The 21,588-nt window shown below is 48.7% G+C and overlaps 1 protein-coding gene across 1 annotated transcript in view; it reads right to left on the bottom strand.

Moving 5' to 3' along the window:
- Positions 1–597: 597 nt before the first annotated feature.
- Positions 598–21,588, bottom strand: part of ARMC2 (armadillo repeat containing 2) — a gene marked incomplete at its 3' end in the record, with an annotated part of 87,545 nt that continues 66,554 nt past the window's right edge. Inside the window, exons 12-17 of the mRNA XM_081094861.1 lie at positions 14,484–14,802; positions 11,230–11,352; positions 10,782–10,895; positions 8,462–8,594; positions 7,946–8,106; positions 598–755 (exon numbers count right to left, since the gene is read on the bottom strand). Of these exons, the coding sequence (XP_080950987.1) occupies positions 598–755; positions 7,946–8,106; positions 8,462–8,594; positions 10,782–10,895; positions 11,230–11,352; positions 14,484–14,802 (1,008 nt within the window). The remainder of the gene's footprint in view (positions 756–7,945; positions 8,107–8,461; positions 8,595–10,781; positions 10,896–11,229; positions 11,353–14,483; positions 14,803–21,588) is intronic.

Genomic DNA, 21,588 nt, shown 5'->3' with positions numbered 1-21,588 from the left:
CTGTGGGAGCACACTAACCACCAGGGGGCAGCTACTGCATTGAGCATCTGCCCCCTGGTGGTCAGTGCATGTCATAGCGACTGGTCATTCTGTAATTCGGTCAATTTGCATATTAGCCTTTTATTTTATAGGATGACATAAGAATTCATATAGATGCTTATGTAGTAATGTATTCCTAACAGTGTTGACCACCATTCTTTCTATGTAAAAAAATGGAATAGTCTTCATCATAGGTTCATTTAACTACTGGGTGACAGGCACTTAAATTCCAGAATTGTGAAATCTGGATTTTAAGACTAGAACTAAATTACTGACTAGAGAATAGAAGAAAAAGTCATTTACTTATAAAAACCATGCATATATTTTTTTTATCTTACATTTCTCATAGGAGAAAGTACATGTACATTCATTTTCCCATAATACCTAACAAGAAGAAATGCTTATTTCTTTTAAAATACTTCAACTACTCACTAACATCAGTACCTGAAAATTTTTCAATATTTGTTAATATTGGAAAAAAAAATGTTCATGTTTGTTACCACTTCTTAAGAATGAAGGCGACCTGACTTCCTGTTTCTGGTGTTAATTTGCATCATGTTAGAAAGAAGGAATAGGCAGGGGTTCCAGGAAGGTGTGGTGAGACTGAATTCGGTTTAGGAGCTGCTGTGCCACGGGCTTGAATTCTGTTTCCCAGTGGAGTTTGTGGTAGTTTTTTAGGTCTTGGTCAAATCTGCCATCCAGTGCTAGTTCTTCGTCTGTATCGGAGAAGTTAAAATTACAGCGATTATTTGAAAATATAATCCTATTGAATAAAGTTTAAATTTTTTTAATATATTTTTATTGATTTTTTACAGAGAGGAAGGGAGAGGGATAGAGAGTTAGAAACATCGATGAGAGAGAAACATCGATCAGCTGCCTCCTGCACATCTCCTACTGGGGATGTGCCCACAACCCAGGTACATGCCCTTGACCGGAATCAAACCTGGGACCTTTCAGTCCGCAGGCCGACGCTCTATCCACTGAGCCAAACTGGTTTCGGCAAAAGTTTAATTTTTGATGGCAACTCATCCTGGGTCATCCCTAATTCCAACATGACACAGCTAGGATTTGTGGGTTAAAGGGCTTTTTTTCCTGATTTTGTTTAGACAGGCTTTTTCTTAGAGAAGTTCTTTACTCTCTGTTTTTTGTGTGTTTTTTTTAAATATATTTTATTGGTTTTTTACAGAGAGGAAGGGAGAGAGATAGAGAGTTAGAAACATCGATGAGAGAGAAACATCGATCAGCTGCCTCCTGCCCATCTCCTACTGGGGATGTGCCCGCAACCCAGGTAGATGCCCTTGACCAGAATCGAACCTGGGACCTTTCAGTCCGCAGGCCGACGCTCTATCCACTGAGCCAAACTGGTTACTACTCTCTGTTCTTTACAAATATTTTACAATAAGTATATTTTAGTCTCTTAACAAAAAAGGACAATAATCTTCTCAAACAATTCTAAATTGCACTGAGCTTTTATTTCAACTAATCTCCTATGTGTATAAGTAAGTCCCCATCCAAAAGTCAGGTCACAATTGCTCAGAACAAAGTATTAATAGGCCACTTCCTTACCTGTGCATTAAAAAAGTTAATTACTTCAGTGGTTGGCAGGTATAAAAGGAGTCAGGAAATCTTTTGGGAAAGCAGCACAGTTGCATTTGACACTTAAAACTTTACTAAAAATCAATTTGCTGTCTTCAAAGCAGCCTGGACATACTTCCTTAAAGAGACAACCACCCGGCCCTGTGTTCTGACCCATAACAGTGAAAAGTGGGAGAATCTGAGTATCCCAACGAGTATGAGAATTCCAAGTGAGTCCATGGATAATGCAGAAAACCACTTGTAAAAAAAAATGCAAAATTACAATTTTAATTAGCTTCTTCATCCAAAGACATCCTGAATTCTGTGAACATCTCGAGCATATCTATCCAAGGAGGGAGATAAATGGCCACTAAGGCTGTGGCTGGCCCGCCGCCGCGTTCTCGCTTGTTCACATTGGGCCTCACACCCCAGGTGGAGGCCCTGGCCTGCCAGTCGGAAGACGGGCTCTGCCGCTTGCCAGGTCTGTGGCTGAGGTAGAGTTCTTCAATGGTAACCACTAAGTCCTAAAATGACAACCAATATGGCTACTTACATAACTTGGAAACTTCCCTCAGGGGGCTAATTAAAACCCCTTTACAGACTGCTTCATTACTGTGCACACAGCTTGTCTGCACTGAATACTTCTGTACACTCTGCGCACTGGGCGCTGTGGGCGTCCCACCCAGCGTAAGGTAAGGGAGCCTGGACTCCGGCGTGTGCATTCCTCTCCTCTCTCCTCCTCACCTCTCCACCCAGCGGGCAGCTGGGCAGCTCTGAGAGAAGTGCTGGGCAGACACTTTGGCAAGGCACCCCGGGAGCAGACCTGGATACCCCCACCCACAAAGGAGCCAGGCCTCGGGAGGAGGGCGCTGACAGTGCGTGACGCCTTCACCGGCCCTCCCCATCGGGCTCCTTCTGCACAAGCGGGGTCTGTGAGACTCCGTGGTTTCAGAGTTCTAGGTCTTTCTCCTGATTTTCTAAGCCCTAAACTTGCATTTAGAAATGAATTCTCTTGCCCTTGCCAGTTTGGCTCAGTGGATAGAGCATCAGCCTGCAGACTAAAAGGTCCCGGGTTCAATTCTGGTCAAGGGCACATGCCGGGGTTGCAGGCTTGATCCCCAGTAGGGGGCGTGCAGGAGGCAGCCAGTCAACGATTCTCTCTCATCGTTGATGTTTCCATATCTCTCTTCCTCTCCCTTCCTCTCTGAAATCAATAAAGCTATATTTTTTTTAAAAAATAAATTCTCTTGTTTTATGCCCTTCTTTCCTAAGACACTTAGGGCTGAGGGCTACCCATGCCCCTCACAGTCCCTTCCTCTGCCCAGGCCTTGTTTGGAGTTGGTGGTTTTAGCAAACCTGTATTTTGATGCTTTAGAAAAAATATCTAGCCCGGCTGGCATGGCTCAGTGACTGAGTGTTGACCTATGTACCAGGAGGTCACAGTTCAATTCCCGGTCAGGGCACACACGCCTGGGTTGCAGGCTCGGTCCCTAGTGTGGGGTGTGCAGGAGGCAGCCGATGAATGATTCTCTCTCATCATGGATGTTTCTCTTTCTCTTTCCTTCTCCCTTCCTCTCTAAAATCAATAAAAAATATATTTTTTAAAATATCTAATATCAAGACTATGCTACTTTTCTTGGGGCTCGGCCTATTATTATTATTATTATTATTATTATTATTATTTAAATATATTTTATTGATTTTTTATAGAGAGGAAGGGAGAGGGATAGAGAGTTAGAAACATCGATGAGAGAGAAACATCGATCAGCTGCCTCCTGCACACCCCCCACTGGAGATGTGCCCGCAACCAAGGTACATGCCCTTGACCGGAATCGAACCTGGGACCTTTCAGTCCGCAGGCCGACACTCTATCCACTGAGCCAAACTGGTTTCGGCAGGGCTCAGCCTACTATTAGTTAATCTATACTTGGACCCTATTAACTCTAAACTGAGTTAGACAAGAAAATAAAAGTGGCCAAATAGCTACAGGTAAGAGAAAAGCAAGCTGAAATTTCAAAGTAAACACAGCAAATGTAATACATTTTTTCAATGCCATATTACACTAGGTATAAAAATGTGTAACTTGTAGTACAAAGAGTGGCAGATACTAATGCAAGAAAAATTTAGATTTTATCATCTTTAAGCTTTTTTTTTTTTACCATGACTTAAGAAATACATATTACATTATAACTGTACACATATTTCTCTACAAGTAAACAAATGTCTTATAATCGAATACTTATCCTTATGCGTGTTATCTATCCTATTTTCTTCTTTGCTACTTCATTTGTTCAAGATGCCGGTCACAGTGTGAAAAGCACTGATTTAGAAAAGCAATCCCCCCTCAGCGCTCTGTGTGCCCAGCACACTTCCAAATACGAGTGTTTCGGGCAGCGTATTAGAGAGGATCAGCACATTGGTCAGGGGTCACTGTAACAGTCTCCGTAAGTGATGTCTCACAGCATCATTAGGAGCTCTCAGCTTCCTGCTCAGCACCAGGTAGCTCCTTAAAGGCCCTGCTATTGCCCTATTTTCTTATAAGGCCCAGTCCCCGCATGTTCGGGAGCATCTGCTGGCTCTTTGGCTGGACCATGGGACTCTCTGCCTTGCATGCTGGGCCCCACTCCACCCCTTGCCGTGCAACCTAGATGCTAAGTTCCATGTACCTCATAATGACTATAAAAGCCCAGCACGTTTTACACTCACAATGATGGCCTGCACACTCTGGCCACCGGTTGCCATCTCCGCTGGGAGAAGCTCCTGGTGGAGGAGTGTGCTAGGGCCCAGCACTTAAAACTTGAAGGTAAACACACTGCTAGTGAGTTTATAAGAAGTGATTGTAATACCTCAGGAGGTTTTAGACAACATTCTTTTTAAACACTTTCCAAAAAGACTGCCAACATCCTGGCATCCCAACCATGTAGTGGACCATTACTTCATCCATTTTTTCCCCCAGTACCCATCAAGAAAAAGTTGGGTAACATATTAATTTATGAATTGCCTTGCCATTATTTCTAAAAACAATGCTCACACTTCAACAAGACTCTGTTATTTAACAGCTCATCCTGTTTTCAAAATGGCCTGTTTTTTAGCTATCTTTGAAATTCAAATACACTCTAGACTTCATATGCATTTCACTTGCTGCCACCCAACTAACAGGCCAGACACAGCTCCCACCCTGTCAGAAGCAAGGGGTCTGAGGTCCATACTGGGGAGAGGAAAGCCAGGCCCTCAGGGCATGATCCCGTGAGAAGCCCTGAGGCTGTGCTGGAGTCCGGCTGCCTGATGGGCTGTGTTTCCTTTTATGAGCCATGCCACAGCCCCTCCCATGGCAGGGGAAGGGGGTACCAGGCCATGGAACAGCAGAAAAGCGCAGGGCCAGATGCTTATCTTCTGATGGGAAGTCCTGGCTTTGCTACACTCTGACCCTAGGCAAGTCACTGAACCCTCTTAGACCTCCTTTCCTCTCCTGCCACCGAGCTGATGACCTCAGAGAGATCATCTGAGGTTAGAATGAACATGCTTTTGAAAGTATACAGCACTATTAAAACAAAGGCTCCACTCACGTGAGTCAATCCACAAGCATTTACCAAGAACCTACTTCACATGAGGCAATATCCTTTCCCTAAACTGGCCCAGTTGGAGTGGGGAAATAAGATAAAAGACACAAAACAATAGCACAGGAGAAGTCACCCAGCTCAAGATTAACTGCTATATGAGTACAGATTTCCAACGATTAGACAGGGGGCTTGAAAAGCTCTCTGAGAAGGGCCTGGCAAGGCAGGTCAGGCATGTGCACCTTAAAGGTGCTGGGATTGGGGAAGCACCCTTGGAGGCCGACGAGGCTCTAAGGCAGTGGTTCTCAACCTTCTGGCCCTTTAAATACAGTTCCTCCTGTTGTGACCCAACCATAAAATTATTTTCGTTGCTACTTCATAAATGTAATGTTGCTACTGCTATGAATGGTACTGTAAATATCTGATATGCAGGATGATCTTAGGCGACCCCTGTGAAAGGATCATTCGACCGCCAAAGGGGTCGTGACCCACAGGTTGAGAACCGCTGCTCTAAGGGGAGGCTGAGGGTGGGGCGTGGTAGGCCCGCTGCCCCAGGACCTGCTGGGTGTGCTGCCCCTGCTGAAAAGCCAGCCATGCCCACGCCCCCTTCTAAGCATCCTTGCGCCCCATGGCCCCTCATCCCCGTTAGTTGTGGCTGACTGCCCAGACTTAGGTGCCAAAGGAAGCCACAGAGAGCCCGTGGCGGAGGCAGCCGCTGCCTAAGGCACGCAGCCCTACAGCCTAATGCAGCGATGGTGAACCTTTTGAGCTCAGCGTGTCAGCATTTTGAAAAACCCTAACTTAACTCTGGTGCTGTGTCACATATAGAAATTTTTTAATATTTGCAACCATAGTAAAACAAAGACTTATATTTTGATATTTATTTTATATATTTAAATGCCATTTAACAAAGAAAAATCAACCAAAAAAATGAGTTCGCGTGTCACCTCTGACACGCGTGTCATAGGTTCGCCATCACTGGCCTAGAGAGCGACTCTCGCACTCAATCACACCTTCTCCCCAGATGGGAGACAGGGGATGCTCCCACAGCAGGGCAACCGCAGTTGCACTCGCTGAGAAGAGTAAGGTAGTTGAAGCCCTGAATCAGCAGGAGCCGAGAGGGCAGGGGGAGAAAGGGCCTTTCCTGCCGCAGCAGAGACAGAGCGAGCTGGGCCTCCCGCAGGGCAGGGCGATGTGCCTGCCACGGAGGGGCCCTGGGGACTCTGGATCCTCCTAGGGCACCTCCCAGGGGCCCTCTGGCATGCTTTGGCACCCTGCTGGCTTCCTGGCTTCCTCCTCGGTGCCCCTTCCCTTTAACTCATTAACCAGGGCACAGGTTCTTCTCAACCCGGCCGGCCGGCCGCATAGCAGACTCACCTGTGAGCCTTGTTACAAGCAGGTTATGGGCCTCACCCCAGAGCTCCTGAATCAGAGTTCCGGGGGATGGGGCCAGGATACGTGTGTTTTTCTTAAATTCCGCTGCGGATCCCACTGCTCCGCCACAATGAATGAAGAACTGAGTGAAGGCAAGTTGCTCCGGGCCACAGGGCCAAAGCATAGGGTCCACAGAGCAGACGGCAAACCTCAGGGATTTAAATCACTCTCGTCTGTCCTTACCCTCAGACGCACAACATTATATTTATCTGGAAGGCAGCACACGTTCGAGTGCTAAGTTCCTGTTTAACCCCGCATCGTTACAACACGCAGGATTTACAAAGCGCCTTCACGACCACGTTTCGAGGGCTTGCCCCCTGTCAGGCTCTGTATCAGGCTCTTTCTACAGGTCGGCTCATTTCTTGTCCAGCAGCTCTGCGAAGTGGACACCAATCGACCAGGTCCTCTCAGGCGAGGGAGGCTAAAACCTCTCCTGTGAAAAGTGCCGACACGGGGACTTAAACTCAGAGCCCTGGGTCTCTCCCCTGGGCTCTCAGATGTGTGTTTGGTCCTCGTGACTCCCTGCAGCCGGGCAGCAATGATCAGGGCCCCGTTTCAGAGGTGAAAAGAGGTTCTGAGAGATTCTCTCATCAAACGACGCCACCTGAACCCCAGCTCAGGAGCAAACGGCACCTTTCCACAGCCCTTGCTGGTGCAAAACCGGCTGGGCGAGGGCAGGCCCTTCTCCGTTGGGGGGGGGGGGAGGGTAAGGGTTATTGAAAACACTCATCTACTGCCCCAGTCCCTGTGGTTCGGCCTAGCCCAGCATGAGAACAATTCTTCTAAAAATGGGCATTTTAAAAATGGAAGAAGCTGTCCTCTTTCCTCCGGTGGTATCAGAGATTTCCCACCTTCAGGGTACGGGCTCCGCTGTGAGGTCAAGTAGTTTCAGACGCCCTGAGCCAACGCGGACAGTGAAGCGCAGGGTGCTCAGCTGACCAGCAACACAGCTGCTCACTGCCGTGTACAGTGTCGCTTAGCAGCATGACTCAATTCAGAGTAGCTTTTAGCCATATTTTCTCAATCACAATGATGTGTATATACCTTTAAACAATAGAAGCTTATATTTATGCAATCCATAGGAAAAGCAGAAAGAGAGAAGAGAAAAGCCACAGAAGAAAGCATGACAGTGTCCAATGAATTAAGTTTTTGTGCCCCCAATTGCAAATAACATTCAGCCCCTCCCAGATATTTCTAAATTATAATCATCTCTAACAGGCTGCTGTTGCTTGTAGAAATATAACCATCCAAATGCATACCAGTCTTTAACCACACAGGGCACAGGAAAACAATTAACCTTATTTGGAGAATACTTACAGACTCACGGCGAGGAGGCTTACCTAGGAATGATGACAGCAGGACTAGGAGCGTGTTAGTGTCTTCATCTCCAAAACACGACGAGGCGTTCGTGGTATTTTCACTGAAGTTCCACAACGTTTTGCAAACTAAGCAGGCCAGCTGCCAGTCCGTCGGACCAAAGTCTCTCAAACAACCCACTAACCTGGGGTAACGGAAGTCAAATTGGGACGTTATTAGGTCAGGCTCTCCTTAACTTGCACATTTCTAGCACAATGATGATTATCCTTCTGCAGTATTTAATATGTAGTGTGTATCATCCAGTGATTCTTTGCAATATTTTCATATCTACAAAGGCAAATGGCTACAAGGGCACCGTAATCTACTTCTGAATTAGTGTAAGGGTCCAATGGGACCCAAGTCCCCCCTTCGGCCCTAACTCAGCTCTTCCAAACGCTGAAACCCTGCTGCCCCAGGAATGGCCAGAGGGGCCTGCACTCCCCGGAGAGCTGTGCCCTCTGAATCCTGAGAGGCGTGGGACTCTGTGCCTCGACACTTACTTTTTAACGCCACCTCCTTCCTTTAGGATGGCGTGCTTGTCTTCATCCACGGCGAGGTTCAGGAGAACGCCACAGGCAGAGAAGCACATGTCCGGATGCGTGGCGTCCAGCAGCGCGATCATGAACTTGTGTACTGGGAGGGCAGAGAACACACGCAGACCGTGAAGCGCGGGGTGCTCAGCTGTGGCTCATTCCCCCTTATGGAAGGGGAAAGGGCAAAGGGGAATGGGCGTGGCTTGCAAAACTGCAAACCCTGCCAGGGGATTTAACCCTTTCTTCCTACGGCACCGCCCATCGCCCAGCAGCGACCTGCCCTCACTCCCCCCAGCTCCTCTGCTGCAGTCAGTCCCTGCCGGTGGAAAGGAGGGAGCCATGGACTCCAGCCACGCAGGTGACGCTCATCTTTAACATCTCAGGGGCCTTTTTAAAAAAAATATATTTTTATTGATTTCAGAGAGGAAGGGAGAGGGAGAGAGAGATAGAAACACCAATGATGAGAGAGAATCATTGATTGAATGCCTCCTGCATGCCCCACACTGGGGACTGAGCCCACAACCCAGGCATGTGCCCTGACCGGGAATCGAACCCTGAACTCCTGGTCGAGCTCAACCATTGAGCCACGCCTGCCGGGCTCACAGGCCTTTGGAATCTCCAGCAGCATTTTTCTCTAAATACACGGCCCTGGAGAGGGCTCCTGATGGTATCTTCCCCCAAGTCCTCCAGGGCCACAGAAGTCTTCATCAGAACCCTGGAAACCGGGCTGTGGCCAGGCAGGACTGCCTGGGCTGGGGGCATCGCAAGTGAGGACCTCTCCCCGCCTCTGGGAAGCGGTTTCCCTGACTCCTGGGAATGGGACCCTCTGTCTTGTTTTCCGGTCCCCAGCAGGGCCTGGGTCAGGGCTGGGGAGAAGGGATAGGTGTGTTCTCTGCCTCCTCCCGTTTTCCTGCTCACCTGGGAGGTGGCCACCCTGTTCTGACCTGGGCCCCACGGATGGGCCCGGGGGTGAGCTTGGCAAAGGCTGCCTCACACACGTGTGTTCCTAAGAGTCTAAAGACCGTACACCAGGATGGAGGAGTTGCCTCTGCGGAAGTGAGATGGTGGGAGACAGCCTGTGCTGCTGTTCCTCTCTGTCTCTGTTATCTAAATTTTCTGCCATAAACATGGGTATTGGGTATTTGTGGAAGAGAAAGGGGTGCTGTGATAAATCATAAATCCTTAACTGGGAAGGCCGTGGAGGGCAGTCACACCCCAGGCCTATACCTTCTTTCCTTAAAGGTTTTAAGCCAGGCCCTGTCCACTGGTCTGCTGCATCTAGGGCCACACACCTTTGAGATGCCAGAAGTAACACCCCTCAGAGGGGTAACCCTTAAGAAAGCATATCATCTTGTGGCCTATTTGAAACATACAAAGGATGGCTAGTATAAACTCGTGTGTAACTGCCACCCAATGTAAGAAAGGTCTGAATTTGCAAAGGAAGATGGAGATCAAATGCATTCAAAACAGAAAGGACCACTGTATATATGAAACTTTCTTTTTCAAGGAAGAAAACATTACAAATCCAATTTTATACCTGGACATTCCTTCCCCTCCAAAGATAACTTCTACCTGAAAGGTGGAGTTTATCCGTTCTAAATACCATTGATACCTTAGACCATTATTACATGAGCACATGACATAAACAATACCCAAGATTGTTTTGCATATTTTAAAACTTGCCTTAATGGCATTATTCTGTATATATCCCCCTATCACTAACACTTTTGCTCCTAGCTTAGATGTTTGAGGTTGATCCATGTTGGTACATGAACCGCTAGTTCATTCATTTGTTGCTGTAGGACATTTTATGGCACGAATAAACCACAATGTGCTTATCCTCTTGCCTGTTGATGGACACTTAAGTTGTTTCCATCTTTTGCTGTGACAAGCAGTACTGTAATGGGCATTCTAGTACTTAAAGGAGACAGTCTCTTGAGTAACTATTCCCAAGGACAGAAATGAGCAAATGAGTATAGATGACTTCCTTTCTCTCTCTCTCTCTCTCTCTCTCTCTCTCTCTCTCTCTCTCTCTCTCTCTCTCTCTCTCTTCTTTCTCAGATATCAGAAGACCTCTCACGAGGGAGAAGGATCACGGAGAACATGCCTAGTCCCTCTTGGCATCCTGAGCTGACAGCCGAATTACTGCGTGCAGAACAGAATGTGAGGCACTCGCTCCTCCCAAAGCAGAAACAAGCGTCACGTTGTCGTGGCCCAAGCTCTGAGACGGCGCCACTGTTTTCTGGCAAGAAGTGCATGTTTATGGACACAAGTGTCAATAACTCACCATTCCTCCGCACAATGAAATCGCAGACGTCATGGTCCTGGGAGAGATTTCCAAACACACGCACAGCCTCCAGGACTCCGTCCATATTCTTACTCACGAGAAGCTTTACAAGCACTGGGTTTGGTGACCAAAGAGTAAAATCAGTGAATTTAAATTTTGATTTAAAGGCGATTGGAAACTAATTATCAATAGCACAATAATCATAGTACATACTGATACTGATAATTCAAAAATTAAAAATGATAATAAAATGCAAACTGTAGGGGCCTTCAGCAAGAATTAAGAAGCTAACTTTTCTGCACAGTCTAATTTCCCAGAATCAAGTCAGGCTCTTAGATATTTGTGCCAGGAAATGAGAAGATATGAATGGTTCTAGTACTGTGTTTAGTTAATAAAATCAAAACCTTCGATGAACATGCCTCTACCCAAACCCAACTCTGAACCTTACATTCAGCAACATGTAGCTTTTGCTCTTGAATCACAGAGTTCTTCACTTGGTAGTAAGATAAGTTGTTGATTGTTGCTGTAGTATTGATCACCAGCTCCTCACAGTCATCAATTGACTTGTATTCTGAAACAAGGTAAGGGTGTCACAGACGCATCGCAGGGGCAGTAACAGTGCCGTCCTCTCGGTAGCCACAACCCCAGTGGCAGCAGGGATGTGCCCTTGTGCTGGGCAAGGTCTGTGCAGGGCAAGGTCTTGTGCTGGGCAAGGTCTGTGCAAGGTCTGTGCTGTTTGCTGCCTTATTTCCATGGCTCTTCCTGCAGGGAAATGTGCCACATGCAGGGGCCTCCTCCTGCCCAGGGTTTAGAACGCTAAGTTCCACCCCTCCAACCGAGGGGTCTGGAAAAGTCCAGGCCCTGTGTCTGCAGTAAGGCAAGGGTGCTGATGCCCCAGTGAGCGCAGCCGTCTCTAAGCCCCCTGGTTCACCCTGACCCGAAACACACAGACGCTGGCCACTTCTCACCTGCTCTGCTACAACCTAGCCCGTCTCTCACCTCTAATTGCTTCTCTTCCTCCACCTTTGCCTCCCTGAGCCTATCCTCAGCGAGGTTATCCTTTAAACGTCAGTCAGATAACGTCATTGCTCTCACTTGGCCCTCAGACCCTCTCTGGGCTGCCCCAGTCCTGACCTCTCTGGCCGCATGTGCTGCTCCAGCCCCCAGCCGCCCCAGCCCGACAGCACTGGTCTGTGTGCTCTTTCTGAACATGGCAGAGGAGCCTTTCTGAGCATGTTGGCACGGCTGTTCCCCCTGTCGGGAATGTATCCTTTTCCCAGTTGCCCACTTAGCTCACTCCTCACATGCTCTGGGTTGTTGCTCAGACGTCACCTTATTGGACAGTGTCCTTAATCACCCTATATAAAATGGCACCCATCATTCTCTCTGCTCCTGTCCCAACTTCAATGTTTTCCATAGAGCACGTGACCACTTGTCTTATATGTTTCACATATGTCTTCTAGCCCTAAAACTTAAGTTCCACGAGAAATAGTAATTCATCCGTTTTAGTCATTGCTACGTTCCCAGCATCTTAAGCAGCGTTTGCCATATAGGGAGTGCTCAATAACTAGTTGCTGAATGCAAGAATAGGTGAATGAATCAGTGACTAAATGAATGAATGAGTGAGAGAATGAACCTTTTAGCTTAGCACACAGACCCTTAGTAATTCTGCCCCTGCTTTCCACTCAGCCTCCAGACTTATCTGGCCACAGTGCAGAGAAGGGCAGAGGCGAGGACGCCAGTGAGAAGCCGCCTGTGGTAGTCAGATGCCGAATCATGTAGCTTAGGCTTGGGTGGTGGGGGGGATGGAGCACAGTGGACAGGCTGAAAACTATTTCAGGAGGAAAATGGAGAGCATGTGATGAAGGCTAGATTGGGGGGTGAGGGAGAAGAATCCCCCCATGTGATCCCTGGGCTTCTGAATTACATGTGGATGAACATAACCCGGAAGAGGGTCCGGTTGGGGAGAAGGTCATGAGTTGAGCTTTGATATCTTGAGTTGCCTTTGAAGTACCCACACTTGGTGAGGGGTAAGCTGGACATTCGGTCTGGCAGTCAGAGGAAGTCACACTGGTTACACTGAGCCAATGACAGCAATGTGAGCAGGCCTCTGCCTCTCCCTCTGACCCTGCACATCCCCTCCACCCCTGCCCCAGCCTGGCAGGGAGCTGCCTCCACACCTGCACACACCTTGGGACCGTGCCTGGTTAACAAGTACCTTTGACCTCTCGTATGAAACCAAACTTCCTCAGGGAATAAGAGGGAGGCGGTGAGCTGAGCAGGGGATGTGGTAGCTCTTATGTTTTCTGATTTCATTCTCTCGCCCTTTGGCCTTCTTTTCATGAGAGAGAATGGCCTTTTATAGCTTACTCTGTTCAAAGGAAGATTCAGTCATTCATGTGCTACAGAAAACATATTCTCATTTATTCCGTCTTTCTCCAAGTATTCATGGAGCGTCTACTATGTCCCGACTCCCGAGCTGGCCTTGTGGGTGGGAGCGCCGCTGGCTGAAGGACCAGGGTGTGTGTTCAGATGGAGTTACTCGATACATTTGGACTTGCTTGGGACCGGACAACCAAAACCTTGTTTCTATTTCTCCCTTCTGGAATGAGAATGTCTAACCTGTGCCTGCCCCACCACTGTGTTTTGGAAGCAACCTGCCTGGTTTTACAGATTTACAGCTGGAGAGGAATTTTTTTTCCTCAGGCTAAGGCGTATCTCAAGTCACACAATATCTGATTTAGATGACATGTCAATGAGATTATGGACCTTGGACTTTGGAGTTGATGCTGGAATGAGTTAAGACTTTTGGGGCCGCTGAGAAGGAATGTATTTTTCACATGAAAAGGATGTGAATTTGGGGGTATCAGGGCAGAATACTATTGACTGAATTGTGTTCACTTCCCCAGATTCATATATTAAAGCCCTAACCTCCAATGCATTGCATTTGGAAACAGGGGTTTTAAGAGGCAATTAAAGTTAAATGAGGTCCCAAGGGTAGCGTCCTTATCCAGTGGGACTGGTGGCGTTATAGGGAGAGGAAGAGAGAGGGATTCTCTCGCTCTCCACGTGCACGCCTTGAGGAAAGGCCATGTGAACAGTCATCTGCAAGCCGGGACGAGAGCTCACAGGAACCAGAGAGGCCAGCACCCAAGGCTGGGCTTCCGGCCTCCAGAACTCTGAGAAACGCATTTCTGGTTTGTAAGCCAGCCGAGCCGGCCTGTAGTGTTTTGTTATGGCAGCTTGAGCTGACTAATACAGGGGAAAGATAGGACCTGGATAACCTGGGGCTGTAATGACAAATAACGTGACAACCTGAAAAATAAAAAGAAAAGTAAACTTTAATCATGTGGGCTAACCATGGAAAAATTTGGGATTTTAAACCCTTTGTGGTTATTTTGGCCAGTTTTTGGTAACTTGATTGGAATACTTTTTAAATACTGCAATGTAATTCACATACCATAAAATGCACCCTCTTCACGTGGGTTTTAGCAGTAATTCATATTACTATTTTTTAAAAAATCTGGATTATCTTTGAGGCATTTCTGAACAGAAGAGGAATTTTCTTTCACGGGGCTGAGAAAAAAAAAGTGAGCTGACTGTACGAATAAAACCCTGAGCACACCCAGCCCACAGAGCTGTCCCTGGCTGCAGGGAGCAGCCACCTGTGTACCCCACAGCCCCGCGGGCCGAGGGCCTTACCCAGAGTGGCAAGGAGCAGGCCCACCACCTGCGGGTCGGCGGCCAGGGCCGGCCCGACGCCCGGGTGGATGGCCAGGTTGGCGAGCACGCGGGTCAGCTTGATGAGCACGTCCTCCACCTGGGCCCGTGGCTTCTGTGGCGTGGGCTGCTCATCTCCAGCACCCGCGGGCCTCTCGGGATGCAGGTCCAGCTCGTAGAAGGCGCGGAACAGCGACAGAAGGGTCGGGATGCTCTCTTTCTCTCTGAAAAACTGCTCACGAGCCTGGTTGTCTTTCGCTGTCAGGTTGCCAAGAATGAAAACAATACGAACGACCAAGTCCTGCAATAAATGACAGACCGTGGGTTTCAAGTGCACAGCGGCTGGGGCAAATGGTTGGAAAGAGTTCAGTATTCCATTTACCCACGATGTAACTAATCGTGAAAGGGAACACGTCTGGCTTGGACTAACTTGTACAGGAGTTGATTCCCAAGATTGGTGCAAACTGACAGAGGTGATTAAGGCAGAAGACAAGCTGGTCGATGCTATGTCATTAGAAGGTCTATTAACTTCAGATCCTTCATGGGGAATGCTGGCTGGCCTTTCCTCCCTCTCCTCCCCGCTGCCCGCCCCCCCCCCCTCCCCCCGCCAACTAGTGGACTGGGACATCATTACTAAGAACAATGCATTACGTACATCTAAGCTTGTTCTGGAGGATCCGGACCTTTTCCTGGAGGGCCACCTGTGAAAGAGCTGCCTTTCTAAACACCAGGCAATAACGTTTGGTCAGATTGTGTGACAGCGGGGTGTTGGCGGCATTACTGACGTTTGGGGCTGGATAATTCTTTGCTGGGCGCTAGCTGCCTTGTGTTAGCATTCCTGGCCTCTACTGCCAGATACCAGTAGCACCTCCCCAGATGCCATAGCCAGAAATGACCCCTGGGGACACCACGGCCTTATCTCTGCATACCACTTTAAAGCAGGACTGGACTTGTCTTTCTTGACCTGGGTAGTGGTTACGTGGGCGACACCTTTACAACTGTTTGCTAACTGGTACATATGTGTTTCATGAACTTTTCTGTATATATGATCTATTTCACAAAAAATTAATAAATGTTTCTAAAAACCCCAAGGTGAGTACATTTTACAACTAAACCAGATACAGCAACAATTACGTTCGTAATTCAACAACAGACCTATGAGTGTGGTCGACCTTGCACACGGTGGTGAAGGGGGTCCTGGGAGGGAGAGATTTGAAAGGAGAACTTATGACCGGTTGCAACCGGCTTGGGTGCTAATGGTCTTGTGCGGGCGCTGTGCTATTTTACAGACAAGGAGCCGGTCTGGCAGCCAGCGAGGGCGGAGTCAGGCTGTGAACCCCGCATTACCCAGCCCTGGAGTTCTTTCTGCATCCATGCCCTACTTCCCACGTGTTTGTCGTTTAGTAATCTCCTCCTTGGACTTGCCTTCTTTCAGAACAGCGAGGGAATGATCTCCTTTTAAAATGCAACTATGCCACCGGGAGGGATTCCAATAACCTTTGTTTATCAGATTAGCAGTTACCAGCAGCCTTAGAGGAAAAGGCCCAAGGCAGAGGAGGACGGGGCTGTAGGTAAAAGCAGGCTTCCTTAGCGGTCATCTTTCTTCAAAATACAAAGGAGCTCTACCCACCCTCACAGGTGGCTAATCCAGGAAGACTCAAAGCTGCTTTTCTTTTAAAAGTTCCCTCGGGCCCCTCCCACTTCTAAGATTCTTTCATTCTAACAGGGGTGGGCAAACTTTTTGACTCAAGGGCCACAATGGGTTCTTAAACTGGACCGGAGGGCGGGAACAAAAGCATGGATGGAGTGTTTGTGTGAACTAATATAAATTCAAAGTAAACATCATTACATAAAAGGGTACGGTCTTTTTTTTTTAGTTTTATTCATTTCAAACAGGCCTGATCCGGCTGTAGTTTGCCCACGGCTGTAACATCTCTGTGGTCCCAGCGTGGCCTAGGGACCTGGGGAGAGGAAACTAGGTGGTAAGGCAGGAAGGGTTCACGCTGCTAGGAGCCATCTCTCCCTGCCGTCAGAGAGGAAAAGGAGGGGGCGGTTCCTGGCAGCAGCGATGCCAACTGCAGGATGGCATGCGAGATCCACGGAAGGGGCCGGCAGATTGCGCAGTCTGCCTCAACACGCTTCCAGCAGCTGCTGCGCTCACCGTGTCTGTCGTCTTTCTCGGGGTTGGCTGAGGCTTTCTCCCCTCCTCCCCCTTCTCAAAACATTCTCCACGAATGGAGGGAGCACAGGCCAGGCCGAAATAGAAGCAGTCTCCAGGAGGCTGGCAGGAGTGGCGTTTCCTTTTTCCCAAGCCAGCACTTGTCTTGGCTCATCTGGAATCCTGCGAGCGGAGGCTGAGCAGGAGGGCACTGCGGGCCCTGAGCTCACCACCGAGGCCTCCGCACGGCCCCGGGCACAGAGCTGCACCAAGATGGCATGAGAGAGAGGTCATTGACTGTTCCACCACCACAGTTCATCTCAAGCCTACAAAACATCACTTTACTAAAAATCCTCTCAAGATCTGAAAAACTGGACAAAGACCAAAAGTCACTGATTTGCAGAGACCGCGATTCCACAGCAGGAAACTCTTTCCATATGCAATTCTCTTCTGAGATACAGATTCTCTCCTTCCTTCTTAGACAGTATCTGAGAACTACATATAAATCGACAGTGCACTTTTATGGCATTTCTACTAAATTTAACCCAAAGCTGCTTATTCCTACCACGGCTATGAAACAGCAAAACGAAGATGAAATAGGAGAGATACATAAAAAAAAAGAAAAAAGAAGGCAGTCTAGTATAACCAGTTCATAATGACTTTCTAATTTTGCTTAAGATGGCCTCGGCCTAGCAACAGCCGTGGCCAACCAGCGCTCAGACAGGTACACCTCCTGTGAGAAGCCTGACCTCAGTCTGTGGGATATTCTCTTTGGTTTCACACGTGGTGCCCTAATGAGTAAGCACGTTATGCAATCTGCGTGAGCCCCACAGGGCCGTAGATAAAGCTGCTTTCACAGGAACAAAACAAGGAGCAGGACACTGCTGAGCAGAATGGTCCATGTCTGTTCCCAGCAGCAGCAGCAGCGGGTGTTGAATGTTACTTTCCACGTGAGAGAGGTTGGCCTCAAGTCGAAGAAGGAGATGCCCCTCTACTCAGAGATCTGGCAACTGATCCAGAGGCTCACTGACCCCAAAGTCCAACACAGGTGAAGAGAAGAGGCAGGACTTGAATAGATGCCCAAACTACCATCAGCCCATCTCCTCATTCTAATGACCCTCATCTTCCTACTCAGCCAGACCCAGCCCAAGGGACATTTTTGATTCCTCCCTGTCTCACTCCCCTCCCCAACCAGTCACCAAGTTCCCTCTGCTCTATCATCTCAAAATCCCCCCGCCCCCCCACTCCCTCCTTCCCATGCTCACTCTGGTTAACCTGTTGGGAGGCTCTTGTCGGAGACCCTTGACGAGCTTCCTCCCTGTGAGATCAACGTTAACACCACTTCTTGAAGAACAGTTCCTACCCCACGTCCTTGCTCAAAACATCCACTGCCTATCAAGCGTCAAAGCCAGAACCTAATGCACCATCTGGCCCCATGGGACCACTTCTGCGTTACCGCACACGGCTCCCCGCCCACAGCCAGCCACAGGGAATGCCTTTCTCCCCGACTCCCACACCCTTCCTATCCACCTTCAATAACTGATGTGCACCCTGTTGCCCTGGGGAAGGAACCGCCTCAGGCTGTCACAGAAAGAATAAACGATGTTCAGCAGACTTCACTTAGGGGTACTTCTAAGTAAAGAAAAACAGTTTAGAAAGATTTTTAAAAACAGGTTTAAATTGCAGGGGTTGTCAATGTGCTTAACCAGGAAATTACGTTAATCAACATGCTCTGTTTAAAACCTGGTTGGAAAGTTCTCGTGCAATCTGGATCTGAGAGCTGAATCGGGATTTGCAATTTCTAACATTTACCCAACCTCCCACCCTCATTCAAAACCCCGACGTGAACGGAGCTTATCGGTGGCCAGAGACCCGGTCAGTTTTACCAGTTGAGAAGCCAGACTGCGCTGCTGTAAAAATGCTAACGAAGCGTAGGGTACGGAAGGTGGGCCAACAGTTTGCATCAGCGCCGAACCATGTACAATGGAGAGATCTGGGATGCTGGAGACTCAAAACCCAGAACCTAGTCGAAAGTCATTTAAAAACCAGAAGAGATGATACTTCATGCCTCCATCCATCTGTCCATTCCATCAGCACTCATTTCCTGAGCATCCACTATGTCAGTGATTTTCAACCGGTGTGCCGCCGGTTTTTAAAACCATGCAATACCTGACGAGTCAGCGGCACTGACCTCTTTACCTTTAGATTCTCAAATAAAACAATGGCAAAAGCTGTCTGGTGTGAATGAATCAAAATTGTGCCTTTTTTTTTTTTTTTTTAGTCAGATCAGCAAAATATATATTTTTTGGTGTGCCATAGAATTTTAGAAATTAGTTTATGTGTGCCATGAGATGGAAAAGGTTAAAAATCACCCCACTGTATGCTTCTGAGCACCGGGGCAATGCTAGAATCCCACTGCATCCTGTTCTTTAAGTCAGGCATTTGGGTTCCATGCTGAGTCGGGGAAGAGCCAGTTCCACAAGGGCAAAGCCGCAGGAGCTGGAAAGCATGAACAAGCTGAGGGCTTGTTGTGCTGCCTGCTCGCCCGGTCAGGGGTGCAGACCAAGGCCAGGGCTGAAAAAAAAGGAGCAAGCTCAGCCAAATGCTTTCGGCATCCACTGGGAATGCGCCGGCAGAGGGCCTGGGAAGAGAGCCACAGGGCACGCTCCTGCCAGGCAGAAGGTGGAAGGGGAGCCGCAGCCAAGTGGCCACAGAAAGGCGCCAGGGTGAGAGGTGCAGGGGCCTGCCTCACCCATCCGCCCCGGCCCCAGAGAGGATGAGGGGAGAGAGAGGTCATGCTGTCCCTGGCAGCCGCACAGCCGTGCTTGCGTTAGAGAAGAACAGTGAGAAGAGTGGCTGATGTCTCTGTGCCGCAGCCCCCACTGTCCCATCATTCCTGGTCTCATTGTCAACACCACGATGCCCAAGCACCCAGGTCAGACGGGGCTCACATGGCTGGAGAGGGCGCTTAAGGGGAAGTCCGGATGGAATGAGAGGCCTGACTTTCAAAGCAGCCTAAGCAAGGACATGTCTGGTGGCTCCCGTACAGGGTTGCGCAGGCTCTGATGATGGCCCCACCTCTGGAAGCCGTGTGTTAACTCGCCTCTCCACCCACCGGACATTTCTACAGGTGGAGAGGGTCAGCCTGGAGGTTGTTCAATAGACATGAGTGGCGGGAATAGAGATAAGGGTTCTTTTTTGGGGACATTGACCTTTTGCAAAAATATTGCCAGTCTTAAAAGTCATGTTGGAGGCATTTTATCAGATACCCTGCCCGGCAGATATTTACAGGAGAAATGAGAAAAGTCCCTTTCTGTTCTTTCAAGAAACAAACCCAAACGTGTTTTGCGGAGATGCTAAATGCAGACACGCCGACGTCAGAGGCAGCTCCCGAGGCTGCTCTCCTCCACCCACCGTCGTTCCTTCGTTACTAGGCCCATCTGTTTCACATTCGGTTTGTACCACATGCATTTCTCACCATAGAGCATACAAAACATGCAGGTTTCTTAAATGGAATTTGCCATTTAATAGAATTCTGGACAGTGCTTTTCATAGATATTTTACCTAATGCTGAAGTTCAGCTTTTGAATGGCATTAAGCCAACTGAAATGTTGTGCTTTGGTCTCACTTTGTATATGTATGGCAACTGGGGTTATTAGCTGTGCCGTGGATCTTGGACCAAGTAAGCTCACAGACATGAGCCAAAGTGGTGTCCCTGAGGAAGCCCTCTGTTAGAGCTGGGAGGAGTGGATTCCGTGTCTCCGAGGCTCCTGCTGAACAGAACCCCTGGCTCGTCCGTGACCATCCTGTACAGACAGGCCCCGGCCCCTGTGCAAAGAGGGGCAGTGTAAGCCTGATCGCATTTTATTTTAAATGAACTAGTGTCCCTCAGATTTATTTGTTGCAAACTTCCGAAGGTTAGATATGGGTATATACAGAGGTTTTTCAAAGCAGGATTACCTGCAGGAATATTTTGTGACTATCCTATCTAATAATAGAGAAACATGGTAATTAACCATACCTCTGACACCCTTCCCATTGGCTAATCAGCGAGATATGCAAATTAACTGCCAGCCAAGATGGCGGCCAGCAGCCATGCAGCTGAAGCGAACAGGAGGCTTGCTTGCTCCAGTGACGGAGGAAGTCAAGGTTCCCCGCCTGCCCCAGCCCAGCGCTGAGCTCCGGATGCAACAATGTTGCAATTATAGAAGCTAAACAAACTCCAGATACCTGCTTTCAGCCAGCAGCGGACTCAGAGCTTACAGCGCCAGTGATGGTAACAGAGTTTCAATTATAGAAGCTAAACAAACCCAGATACCTGCTTTCAGCCAGCCACGGCCTCAGAGCTGGAGCCAGCTCTCAGCTCCAGTGACAGCCATAGAAGGTAAATAAATCCCAGAATAAAAAAAGAAGAAGAAAAAAAGAGGCTGGGAGCTTCAGTCACCCGCCAGCCTGAAATCGGCCCTCAGCCCCTCAACCAGACTGGCCAGGCACCCCAGCGGGAACCCCCACCCTGAAGGGGGTGTGACCAGCTGCAAACAGCCATCAGCCCCTCACCCAGGCTGGCCAGGCACCCAAGCGGGACCCCCACCCTGATCCGGGACACCCTTCAGAGCAAACTAGCCGGCCCCCTCCCATGCACCAGGCCTCTATCCTATATAGTAAAAGGGTAATATGCAAACTGACCCTAACAGCAGAAAGACTGGGAATGACTGGTTACTATGACACACACTTACCACCAGGGGGCAGACACTCAATGCAGGAGCTGCCCTCTGGTGGTTAATGTGCTCTCACTGGGGGGAGCTCTGCTCAACCACAAGCCAGGCTGACGGCTGCCAGTACAGCAGTGGTGGTGGGAGCCTCTCTTGCCTCCTCAGCAGCGCTAAGGATGTCCGACTGCAGCTCAGTCCTGCTCCCCACTGGCAAGTG

The sequence above is a fragment of the Myotis nattereri genome (assembly GCF_964212035.1).
Source record: "Myotis nattereri genome assembly, chromosome: 6".
Classification (NCBI taxonomy): domain Eukaryota; kingdom Metazoa; phylum Chordata; class Mammalia; order Chiroptera; family Vespertilionidae; genus Myotis; species Myotis nattereri.
This window is presented reverse-complemented; position numbering and strand designations above follow the sequence as displayed.